The sequence below is a fragment of the Vidua macroura genome, chromosome 25 (assembly GCF_024509145.1).
Source record: "Vidua macroura isolate BioBank_ID:100142 chromosome 25, ASM2450914v1, whole genome shotgun sequence".
Taxonomy (NCBI): Eukaryota; Metazoa; Chordata; class Aves; order Passeriformes; family Viduidae; genus Vidua; species Vidua macroura.
In genome coordinates this window covers 2,802,885-2,815,264 of record NC_071595.1, presented here as the reverse complement: position 1 = coordinate 2,815,264, position 12,380 = coordinate 2,802,885, and the positions used below count along the sequence as shown (strand labels likewise).

The window sequence follows — 12,380 nt, the reverse complement described above, 5'->3', positions numbered from 1 at the left end:
CGGCGCCTTCTCTAGAGATGAGCTGGGGCTTCACAGATCAGATGCATCTCGTGCACCTTCCCATGGAGATTCTCTCCTCCTCTTGGCCATCCGCCTCTCCGTGCTCCCACATGGAGTTATTGTCATCAGGGGAAGGATGCAGAGAGGGACAAAGATCAGAAAAATGCTCAGAGATGACTTGGAGGTCCAAGCGTGACAGAAATGAGCAGAGAAAAAACAGCCAAAGGTATATCCAGAGCGGGAATGTCTGTCCCCACTGTCACACACATGCTGGTGTGTTATATACAGAAGCATAAAGTATCATTAGTGTTTACATGGTCGTCAATCATTGTGCAATGAGACAGGAAAGCGGGGCTTTTTCCCCTGGGGTAGATTTTTCATGACAATTTTGCAAGGCACACATATGCATAGAATTAGAACAGTGATCTATGGCCAGGCTGAAGATATTTTATATTCTATACACTTGTAGAGTGCCACACTATCAAGTTGCCTTTAAATTCCCTTTATTCTCTGTGTGTCTCACACACTGTATTTGTTGTGTAATATCCACACAAGATCAGGTTTATTGCTGACTGGGTTCATCAGCCACCACGTGCTCCCCACATCTCTAAGGTGGGGACCAGGTGGTATCTGGGGTGCTGAGGAGCTGCTCAGGTTCCACACGTCGCTGCCTGGCCCCAGATAATCTGATAATGATGATGCTGCTGTACATCAGGCCCCGGTGCTGTGCTCTGCCACGTGCCTGGGGTGAGCTGGGTACCATTGCAGCACTGAAGAGGTCCTGATGTTGCTTTTGCTGCCCTTTCTTCCCTCCTGGCAGAGCAGATGTGCTCCTGGGAGGAGGTAGTGGCAGCATCCACTGCTCCTCTGGGATGGATGCACATCAATCCCTAAAACCTTCTGCAGGGTCTATTGCCTCATCTCCTTGAAGGCTTCCAGGGACCTCAGAGCAGATCCACCAGCTCTGGCCCTGCCAGGGTGCAGGGACCAGTTCCACTCCATCCAAGGCAGCTCCCAAACCCAACGTGGTCTGAAGGGAGGTGGCTGAACACACCCAGAGAAACCTCTGTGGTTGTCAGCCTCAGGAACCAGCCCTCCCCACCTCCTGGCCAGCCCTTGCCACCATGACCCAGCTGAGGTTTGGCTCCCATCAGGGGCATCTCTCTGCATTTATCTCCTGGCCACCCACCCAAGGAAAGGGCCTGTATTGTCTCTGAGGCAGAGGGAGAGCTGCTGTGTCACTGCAGTGCTGTTGTTTTATCTGGAAAGGGGCTGAGCAGCTTTCAAAGCATATTTCTATCCGGCCCCTCATGCAGGGGGGACTTGGGGGTCCTCAAAAGGTGCAAATTGCAGCTGCACAATTAAATCATGGGGTGTGTCCCGGCCTTCGCGGTCTCTGGGGCAGCTCAGCCCTAAGGAGGAGACAGTGGCATTACTAATCAGGGCTTTGACCTTTACATGGCTTTTATTTAATACACATTCCACACTTCCCCAAACTCCCATCCAAAACATTGACATTTCCGCTGATAGATTGGGTCAGATTTTGGAGTAGTTGGGGGACTCAATTCACTCTTACAATGGTTAAATTCTTACAGCTAAATGGGCTTATTCAGTTAGTGCAGCAGCTGGTGTGATTTCGAGAAGAAAATAAACATTTCCTTCAAATATTTTGATTGGCAACTGGACAACTGAAGTACTCAAGCTCGGATTGCCAGGGTCCAAAAAAGCAAATGGGGGCTGGACGGTGAGTAAGCGAGGGAAAACCGTAGTAAATCCTCAGAGGCAGCACTACGGAGCAGATGTGTGAGATGTGCTGGGGAAGGGGACAGCAAGAAGGGGTTTTTAAAGCCCGTTTTGAGCTGTGATTCCAAAGGGAACGCGGGGTTCGAGGGTGCAGCTTCACCACTCCTTGTTCCCTGGCTTTGCTCAGCAGCTGCTTGCTCCAGGTTGCTGTTTGATCCTGACTGTGGCAGAGGGTCCTTGCTGCTGAGTTAGGTGGTTATGGAGGGTGTTAATGGCCATGTTTTAACTAGATCTCGCTGGGGTTGTTTCAGTGGAGGGCAGGCGCTGGGGCTGTGTGGCTCCGATCTGAGGCAGCCAGGATGGAGGGGCTGCCCTGAAGTGAAGGAGATGGGATGGAGAGGAAACCTTGAGGCGAGGACCAAGATGGAAGGGGCAGTTGTGAGGTGACAGCGCTGAGGTGGAGGGACGGCAAAGAGATGGGACGGAGGAGCAGCCCTAAGACAGGGACAAAGATGGAGGGGAAACCCTGAGGTGAAGGAGAAACTCTGAGGTGATGGAGCCTGGATGGAGAGGGTGCTGAGGTGAGGGGGTGAACTGGAGAGACAGTTGTGAAGCGAAGGAGACGGGACAGGGGGGCAGCCCTTAGGCGAGGACCAAGATGGAGGGGAGCCCTGAGGTGAAGGACACTGGACAGAGTGGCAGCCCCGACGTGAAGGAGATGGGATGGAGGGGAGCCCTGAGGTGAAGGAGACAGGACAGAAGGGAGCCCTGAGGTGAAGGACGCGGGACAGAGGGGCAGCCCCGAGGTGAAGGACACAGGACACAGCGGCAGCGCTGAGGCGCCGGCCCTGAGGCGATGGCGAGGCCCCGGCCCCCTCTGGCGGCCGCCTCCTTCCCGCCTCCCGCGGCCCGCCGGGCGCCCCCTGCTGGCGGCGGGGCCGCGGCCCCCTCAGGGGGACGCTGCGCGGGCCGAGGCCGCCGCGGTTTTGTTTTTAGAGTGGTTTGCGGGTTTATTTGTAGCCTCAGACCGGTCAGGGAAAGCTGGAGCTTTAATCTGGGCCAGACTTAGAGCCCAAGGCCGGCGGGGGTGAAAGCGAGCTGGTCACAGCCACTCGGACGCCTCATGGCTCTACTGGGCGTGGATTCCGTTTGAGGGGTTCGCGCTGAGGGATTTGCTTTTTGAAGGATCTGAATTCGCAGATCCCAGCCCTGCAGAGTGCCCTGGCCAGGGGTTCAGAGCCTGGCAGAGCTCCCTCTCTGCCCACCCGTGTACCTGAGCGTCTCCAGACCCCACAGCCTCTCTGCGCCTTGCCCATCACACACACGGAGCCCGTAATTAACACTCTTACATGCTCCTGTCTAAATTAGTAGCAGGGACCCACTGCCAAACGGTGCAAGTTCAGGCCAATAAAATGTAGCCTCTAAAAAAAACCCTCTTTGAGTGAGTTATAGAGGAAAAAGGAAATGTGCCCTGAGCGCTCAGGTTTGATTTCGATTTGCATTTTATGGAATATTATTTATGGAGCTGTGAAAAGTAATGAAGGAGCACGGTCTGAGCGCTGGAGATTGTCATCTGGGAGGGCAGCGAGCAGCAGTCTGGGTGTTTGGGGGCTGAGGGGGATTTGGAGGCCGCTTTTTCTCGGTGCAGGGCTGCTGAGTTTAAGGGGAGTCATTCAGAAGACAGCACTTTTTCTTTCCAGTCCAGGTGCAGGCAGGATTTCTGCCCCATGGTCCTGTCTCAAGCTGTGATGCTGCTGGATTGCTACCACCACGGGGCTGTGGTCAGGCTGCTTCTTGCAGAGCTGGTCTGCAAACCTCAGCTCCCTCAAACCTCAGTGCCTGGCAGCAGCTGTGGCTGCAGCACGGCTTTGGGATGGGTCCCTGCTGGGCTGTGAAATCAGGCTGGGAGCGCTTTTCCCACCGCTGTGCTTTTCCAGCCAGCCCAGCACGGAGCAGGGCCGGCCCTGTGGCCGGGCAGCCGCTTCCACAGGCGCTTTCCAACGCCGGGTGTGTGCAGAGCAGTGTGGTTCGGGACAGCTTTGAGCTGCTCCTCTCTTATCTCGCCCCAAAGCCACAGCCACGTTCACAAACCAGGTGCTCCCCCGCCTTTCCCCTCCGTGGAGCCTGCGTGGGAAGGCAGGCGCTGCTGGGCGCCCGCAAAAGGGCTGCAGGGGAGGGAGGGAGGATCCTCCCCTTCTCCTTCCATGGCTGAAGGACTTACCTGGGATCAGAAGGGAGGTTCACACCAAATCCCTTCCATACCTGCTCCTCCAGAGCGTGCCCGTGTCACTAGGTAGCTGGAAGGGATTAAATCAAGAGTTTTCTCCTGGGGAAATGCTTTGGGGCCTGGAACGCCAGCCCTGAGAAGTTAAAAATGCTTCATTGTAATAAATAGATCTAAAACACACGTCCCTGTGCATGCAGAGCAGCCACACAATCCTCTGGATGTGTGTTTCTATGTTTATGCATTTCCAAAAGCAACAGGCGTGTTTAGCATACTCACCTCACATTCTCTTGCTCTGAGGGATACAAAATCCAGCTGATGTGACCAAAAAAAGTCACTTTTGAGGCTGGGTGGCATCCCACTAGCAAAGGAGAAAGGCTCTGCTTTTAACAAGGGGAAAATAGAGGAGGTCTGAAGGACAGAGGTTTCACTCCCTCCTTGGGGAGCAAACCTCACTTCTCTCTGCTTTGATGCACCAAGGCCAGAGGTTCCTGGGCTCTGTCTCAGCCTTGGGACAGCTGAGAGAGCCACAGGAATGCCTCCAGCTCCTCAAAGGAGCTTCTGCTGTGGATTCCCACCTCTAACCTGGGCTTCCTGCAGGAGGATGGGATCCCAAGCCAAGGTCCCTTTCCAGTTCCAACCTGGCTGTGACCCCCTCTGGCTTTAGACCCTCCAGGAAAAGGTGTGTGGGGCTCCATCATCCAATGGAGCTGGGGAACATTCCGACTACAAGTCTCCCTTCCCCCAGCACAGAGCCTGAATTTCTCACTCTCTTTATCCTCTTGGAAGGAGAAAAATACACAGAGAACTGAAGCAGAGGGATATAGTGGCTCCTGGCTTGGGAGTTTTCAGCTGTGTGTTTATCAGCTTCATCCCCTGATGGTATCAGCACAAACAGGCCACCCACAAGAAGGCTTAGCAGGCTGGTCTGGGCTCCAGCTTTTCCTGCCTGTCTCCGTGTGTGTGTGTGTGTGTGTGTGTGTATGTGTGTGTATACAGCAGGGATGGATGATCCCAGGGCCCGGCCGTCTGGGGCCTGCCACCATTTATTTACTACACAGCTGATGTCATGGCTAAACATCTTTTTTCTGTGTTTATGGGGTGTGCTGCTTTAATCTGCCCGAGATGAATAGACCCCTAAGAGAAGTCAGCTTAGCCATGTCCCTTCTTGGATAGGAAACAACAAATTTTAGGACAGGAAATGGGAGCAACTTAAACAAATGGGCTTAAGGTTTTTTATTTAAGTCCCTCAGCTCTTTTCCTTGGCAGACCCAAGAGGTGCTTTCCCTTCTGATTCCTTGGGAGTGCTCTAACCACCCCCTCTCCTCCCGCACCCCGGCAGGCACGTCAGAGCTGAGCCCCTTCTCGGACCCGCGGCAGTTCGAGCGCTCCTTCCCCACGCTGCCGGCGCTGACGGAGACGCGCTTCTCCGACCCGCGGATGCATTACCCCGGCGCCATGTCCGCCGCCTTCCCCTACACGGCCACGCCCTCGGCCACGGGCATCGGGGGCATCAGCATGACCAGCATGCCCACCACCACCCGCTTCCACCACACCTACCTGCCGCCCCCGTACCCCAGCTCCACGCAGAACCAGAGCGGGCCCTTCCAGGCCAACCCCTCTCCCTACCACTTGTACTACGGGACGTCCTCGGGCTCCTACCAGTTCTCCATGGTGGCGGGAGGCGAGCGCTCGCCCACCCGCATGCTCTCATCCTGCACGAGCGCCTCGGCGGGGAACAACCTGATGAACCCCAGCCTGGGCGCGCAGAACGACGGCGTGGACGCGGACGGCAGCCACAGCAATTCCCCCACCACCATGAGCACCACGGGCAGGATGGATGAGTCCGTCTGGAGACCCTACTGAGGAGAAGCTCGGCTGGGCACCCATGTCTTTAACTTAATCGGCCACCGTGGCTCCTTTTGGGAGCGACCAAAGTGATGCCAAGGGAAAAGTTAAACCAAAGTCTTCCAAACCCAAAGCTAAGGATCCTCTGCATGCAGACATCAAGCGAAGATGGACCAAGACCTTCATTACATTTCAAGGTGAACACCCACGAGGCTTGAATGTGTCGCTTGATGTGGTTCCTTCCGTATGTTTTAGGTATGTGGATTGTACATAGGGAAAAAAGCCCCCAAGGACATGTGGAATCAGATGTTTGGTACTTGCAGAACACTTCTCATTCATCTCACACCTCTTCCCCACACAAAGCATTCAGAAGTGAGGAGAATCTCACCCTTCCTCTGCAAAATGGTTCAGAGAAGAGAAGATACCAGGGAGTCATCCGAGCCATCTCTCTGCCAGTGCCGGAGGACCAAACTTTAAAAAAAAGGAGAAAAAAAAAAAAAAAAAAACCCAAACCATTGTCTCCTTTCCTTCCCTCCCTGCTGGTGAAGGGTCCCTGAGCACCACAGAGCAGTGGGGTTTGCAGCACAGCCAGGGCCACTGGGGCTCTGTCAGCCACGTGAACAAGAGCTGTGATGTGATTATTGTTATTTTTTGTTGACGACACAAGTTGTATTGTTCATTTTGGTGTCACTGTCGTCGTTTGTCAATCAGTAACGTGGCTGACCCTGGGCCTGGCTGACCCCTCCCCTCCATGTTTACACACGAAATGTACTTTTTATGGAGATGTTTTGTTTTGTTTGTTTGCTCTCTTGTCCTGACCTCACCATTCAGCTCTTTGCTCCCCTTAGCAAACCTCAGTGATGGTGGCTGAAGTGAAGGCGGCATTCAGGACAATCTGAGACGTTTGAGATGCACTTCCAAGGGGCTCAGGAGCTTTTGGCACAGCCTTGCCACCGTCCTCCGGGTGTTCCTTCCGTCCCCTCAGAGTGGCAACACTCACAGCTGGTGGCAAAGCATTACAATTCTGTTCTGGTCCTTTCCCATGTTCTCATCCAGAGAGGATTACCACAATTTTTTTATTTTGACTCACATGTGTCAGTTCATCCTGAAAGCTCTGAGATCTGGAGAAAGGAGCAGTTTCTACTCCTGGTGGTGGGAATGTTGTGAACCGATGCTGTGCAGCCTTTTCCATCCCCTCACCCTCCTGTCTTTCCCCAGGTGACCCCGAGCACAGGGATCTTGCTGAAGAGGGGGCACTCGAGGTGCCACTGGTGGCGGTGGCATCAGGTGGCATTTGCAGGACCCAGGTCTGCCAAGCACCACACACCCTCACAGCTGACACCACAGAGATTGCAACCAAACAGGGCCATGGTGGCAGGCGGCCAGAGGGGTGCTGTGGGCTCCTCCAAGGCCGGCTCAGGGGCTTGGCTCTGATGCACAACACGGGGTTTGTCATCTCCTGCAGGCCACCTGTGCCCTCTTCTGGTATGAGAATTGGGGCTGAATTCAGGATTCTTCGTGCTGGGAGGGCACAGACAGGTTTCTGCAGTGCCCAGTGCCCTGCAGAGCCCCCGCCACAGCCAGAGTACAGTCCCAGCCCCAGTGCCACCAGTAACCACACCTTTCTTTTTCCACTTCTCCCATAAACACAAGAAAATCGAACCCCCAGAGCTGCCCTCCTGGCCCCTGTGCCTCAGTCACACCGTCCCAGCCTTGTCACCTGTCCCAGCTCCCAGCTGGCAGCCGGTCACCCTCAGCACAGAGCGCTGGAATTGCACTACCACGGCGAGGCTGGAGCAGCACATCCTGGCTGCCCTGGAGAGCTGCCATGACCACTCAGAGTTCCACAAGCAGCGAAGAGCAACTTTTTCAATAATGATAATGATAATAATAATTTTTTTTTTTTTTAATAAAAAGCCTTACCCCAGCATAACTGCAACCTCCACTTGCCTTAGCGCCAGTGCTCGCCGGCTCTGGAGCTGGACAGGGCAGCCTGTGTTTTGATGCCTTTTTGCATTTGTCATCCTGTCCCACTGGTTGAAAGCACAAAGGAAACAAGACATTCGTAGTTCTAGGTTAATTTAAGACTATTTGTAGTGAGTTTTAAAAGAGAAAATAATAAAAAGAATGGCAACGATGTTGTTTTTATGACATATTGTCATGTGAAGGTGTAAATAGATGCACCTCTATTGTATGCAAATGGTCATGAGACAGGCCAATGTTTTTTGCTTTGCACTATAATTTGCTTTTTTTTAAAAAAAAAAATGCACAATCGCTTGTACAGTAAAGCCCCTTTGTCTGGCTCACAGAATATTTAACTATAAAATCTAATTTTTGGTCTTATTTGTTATAATAATATAATTCTTAAATGTGTTGAAGGATACGATTCTTAATAATGCTTCTAATACTTGTATGTGCAGGGTAAAAGATCACCAGACTAAGGAGATGAGATCAGAGATCTTTGTAGATAAAGAAGGCTAAAGCTGTTGGGTTTTTTAATGGTGTCTTATGATGGACATTAAAAAAAATGCTAGTGATACCAAAAAAATGTGGTTATTTGTGTAATACCCCAGTCCTACTTGAAGGTAATGCCCTATATTTAATATGTAGCCCAATTTTTAACCTGTAGCACTTGTCACTGGGGAGGGGGAGGTGGGGAGGGCAGAGGAAGAGGAAGAGGAGGGTCTGCTCCTGGAGAAGTCATCGGGGAAGCTGCGGCTGAAGGAGTCTCCCGGCTCTGGCTTCCCTGAGAGCAGCCGGGCTCCGCGGGGCTGACGTGGGGACAGAGCTACGGCTCGGGGGACAGTTCTGCTTTTCTGGTATGGGGTCATTTCTGCTCCGCGGGCCGTGGCCGTGGCCTCGGGCCGCCGTGTAATCCTGTCAATGCCATGTGGAACAATAAACAAATGGTTACAACGGCCCCGCCGCCTCCCGCCTGTCACTTCTCGCCGGGGACCGCGCCCGGGGCAGGGGGGGCTCCTCACGCTGCTCTTTTTCCAGGCTCTGATTTTCGGCTCATTCAGAGCATCCCGGTACCAGCTCCGGTGCTTTAGGGCTGCTCTTGGCCACAGTTTGGCACCACAAGGGTGTCCAGGGGAGGGCAGGCAGGGATGGGGTGGGATGGCAGGACCTGAGCTCGCTGAAAACCCATTGAAAGCTCTCCGGAGGGTCTGGAGCACTGCCCATGCCCGCGGGCAGCCCTGGCGGGGTGATCGCTGCATGCCAGCCCAGCATCGCCTCCCTGCCCTCCTCCCGTCAGCGCCGTCCCGAGCACAAATCCAGCAGGACCCAAAATCCCGAGCGGTGCCAGCCCAGACCCCTCAGCACTCATCGCTCGCCTCCAGCACCCAAATGACGGCTGAAAGGCAAAAATGAAAAAGTCCCAGCCCACAATAGGATCCGATGCCAAGGCGCTGCGGGCCGGGGCTCCCGAGGAGCCGGGGAACTCAGCGCCAGAATTATTCATGAGCCCGGGGCAGGAGCGCCGGGGCCATTCCCAAAGCTCTGCCTCCCCTCTGCAGCATCTCCGTGAGCGGTGCCCACAGCGGCGTTCGCGTGGAAAGAGGAAAAAGAAAAAATAGGAAAAGCCCAAACCAAACCACAATAAATGCTCATACCCTGCTCCACAGCCCTGGCCAGCGGGAATATGTTCCAAGGAAAACCCGAGAGTTAGCTGCCTTTTCTTCACAGCTACTGGGAGAGGAAACACCCCGAGGTGTAGCTGTTATTTACAGGAACTTTCTGTTCCAAATGGATCCGTGCTTTTCTTGCCGCCTCAGAGCTGCAGTGGGAAGAGAGAAGGAGAAGGAAAGAGGTGGGGGGGGAAGGACAAATAAAAAGGGGTTTATTGTATTGTCATGCACTGGATTATCCATGAAATCCATGGGGTTCAAGTGGGTTTGGCACTGGTGCCCATGGAGGGGATGAGGATGTGTCGGGCCAAACCAGTGCCAGGGGGATAACAGCATCTAAAATCCTGATGGGAGGCCCAGAGAGCTGATGGTGTTAAATGTGCCCAGCACCTGAGGGCCAGAGGGCTGTGATTTTTATACAGGCATTATTTTTATATGGGTATTATTATTATTTGTGTTATTCTATGGGTGATATTTTTATAAGGCTGATGTTTTTATATTGGGAATATTTTTACCTGGGCCACCTACAACGTGCTGCTGCAGCATCGTGCTTCCACACAGGTTTTACCCCAATTTAATGAATTTAAATGGGAGAGCTGCACCCCATCACAGCAGTGTGGGGTTGTAGGGTACATCAGCCTCTCCCAAAGGCTCCCAAATACCCGAGGGCTCCCTGTATTCTAGGGGGAAGCTGAAAAACAGGGCTGGAAACAGCAGCATGGGGCAGTCAGAGCAGGAATGTTTGGATTTTCTTTTGCAACAGAAAACAGAAAACAGAAAAGGGGAAAAAATAGTTGGAGCTTGGAAGGCTATTTTTTGAGCATTCAGATATTAAATTGTGTGGACTAAAAAATCTCAGGAAAAATGAAGACTATTTCCTTTGAGATCAGAGCTAACAAAAGTCTCAGCAAAAAGCTTGTTTTATTGTCATTCCAGCCCAAACTCCAAAGCCCAGCCTCTGTTTTAATGACTCTGTTGTGTCCAAACTGCCTTGGTAAATAATCTTTTAACTTGCACAAGTTCTGAGACTACGCAGGATATAGGGGAAGGATCCTGGCTCTTGTCTTGCCCACATCAAGCCCTTAACAAACCGTGCCCAAACGAGCAATCAGCATCATTAAGGCCCAATTCTGTTCCTCTGAAATAGAACCAGATGGCCCTGAGAGGTGCAGAGCACTCATCCAGCACCCCCAGGGACCCCCTGCACCTGCAAAAAATCAGCCCTGTGGGCACCCAGCTGGAGCAGAGCGAGGTTCCCACTCTGGCATCATCTCCATGGGCATCCACCAGGGGTTAATCCTCCTGCAGGGCCTTCCTGCTGGAAAGGATGGGGGGTTTGTGGGGCTGGGGTGGGTGTTTTTGTGAATGCTGCCTATTTAGAAGCCAAATGATGGAAAACATGGAAAATTCATTAGGGTGTCTGGGCAAGTGTTGGGTTACACGTCATTCACATCCACTTACTCAGCGGGACCTCGCGCCTTGGGGGAGAGATATATTTATATACATTTATATACATGGATTTTATATAGAGGAGTGGCTGGGGAGTTTTTTTCCCCTCCATTTAATTTCCAGACTGGCACAAAAATGAGACTTTTTGCCTCTCTTCAAAACTCGCTGCCCCCTCAGCCTGGGCTCCCTGGGCTCTGTCCCCTTCCCAGCCCTGGGAGGTGACCGGTGCCACTCCCAGCGCTTGGAAAAGGCAGGAGCTGTTAGCCCAGAATCCATAAAGGGCAAATCCATGGCTAGAGCAGGACCTGCAGGCTGAGATCCCCAGCTGGCTGTTCCTTCAGTGCCGGCTGGGGGATGATGAAAGCTGGGAGAGGAGCGGAGGGGGGGGAGGCTGGTCCAGTGCCCAAAGTATAAAACCCAAAAAACCCCCCAATCCTTCACTCCTGATGACCCAGAATTTCTCCAGTTTGCTGCAGTACAAAACCAACCCAATGAAAACATTGTTCCGAGGTCATAGGAGATGTTTTGTTCAGGATGTTTCATTTTTCAGGGCGCTCTTTCTCCCCAGCTTCAGCCTGTCCTGACCCCGCCTTCCAGCCCTGAACCACATCAGAGATGCCACCAAGCAGGGCCATGTCACCTCCTGATGGCACCTGAACCTGCATCCCGGTGCTGGCAGCCCCAAAAACCACATCTTGAAAGCTTCAGCAGGCACCTCGTGTGCTGTTCTGTGATTTAATCACACATTTTATTTTTATTTAATCCATGCAAAGCAAGGCCCCCGTGTAACTGTTAATTCCTGCCAGCAGCAGCCTGGGATGCAGGGAAGGTGTTTTCTTGTGCAGAGGCTGGGCTGGGCCGCGAGATCAGAAGAGTTTAAATTAAAATAGGCTCATGCGAGTCTTTATTCTTGGCTTAGCCCACAGAGGCTAAAAACGCTGTTAAGCGACGCAGCGCCGGGATCCCGCCGCTGTCAGACACCCGGCCCTGAGCGCAGCCCCACTTCAAAGCGCCGGGGCAGGGCACGGTGCAGAGCGAGGCCTCATTAACCCGGGGATCGCGTTAGATGGGCCGATAGCGGGCTCTAATTAGGGCAGGAGGGGCGGGCAGGGGAGCCGGGGCCGCGTCCCGTGTGTGAGTGCGCGGGGCCGTCCCGGAGCATCCCCCAGGTGAGCGCCCCGGGCGGGCACCTGCTGCGTGGGCCGGGCTCACGCGTGACGGGGCAGGTCCGCGTGGCGGGGGACGCGCGCCCGGCGGCTCCCGGAGCCTCCCGGAGGCACCCGCAGCACCCACAGCTCCCTGCACCTCCCGCCGGCCCCACCCGGGCACCCCCGGCCCAGCCGGCGGCTTCCCCCGAGATGCGCCGCTCCCCCCGGGATGCGCGGCGCTGGCGGGGCGGGATCCGCCCGGGGAGCGGGTTGGGAGCGTCCCCCCGGCTGCTGCAGCCCCCGAGGGTCCGGCAGGGCGCTCGCACGGATGCTGGG

At 54.0% G+C, this 12,380-nt stretch overlaps 1 protein-coding gene across 1 annotated transcript in view; it reads left to right on the top strand.

The window, feature by feature from the left end:
* RUNX3 (RUNX family transcription factor 3) overlaps positions 1 to 8,516 on the top strand; it is a 34,371-nt gene extending 25,855 nt beyond the window's left edge. The window contains exon 5 of the mRNA XM_053999035.1: positions 5,310 to 8,516. Coding sequence (XP_053855010.1) covers positions 5,310 to 5,833 — 524 coding nt within the window. The 3' untranslated portion in view covers positions 5,834 to 8,516. The remainder of the gene's footprint in view (positions 1 to 5,309) is intronic.
* Positions 8,517 to 12,380: the final 3,864 nt, after the last annotated feature.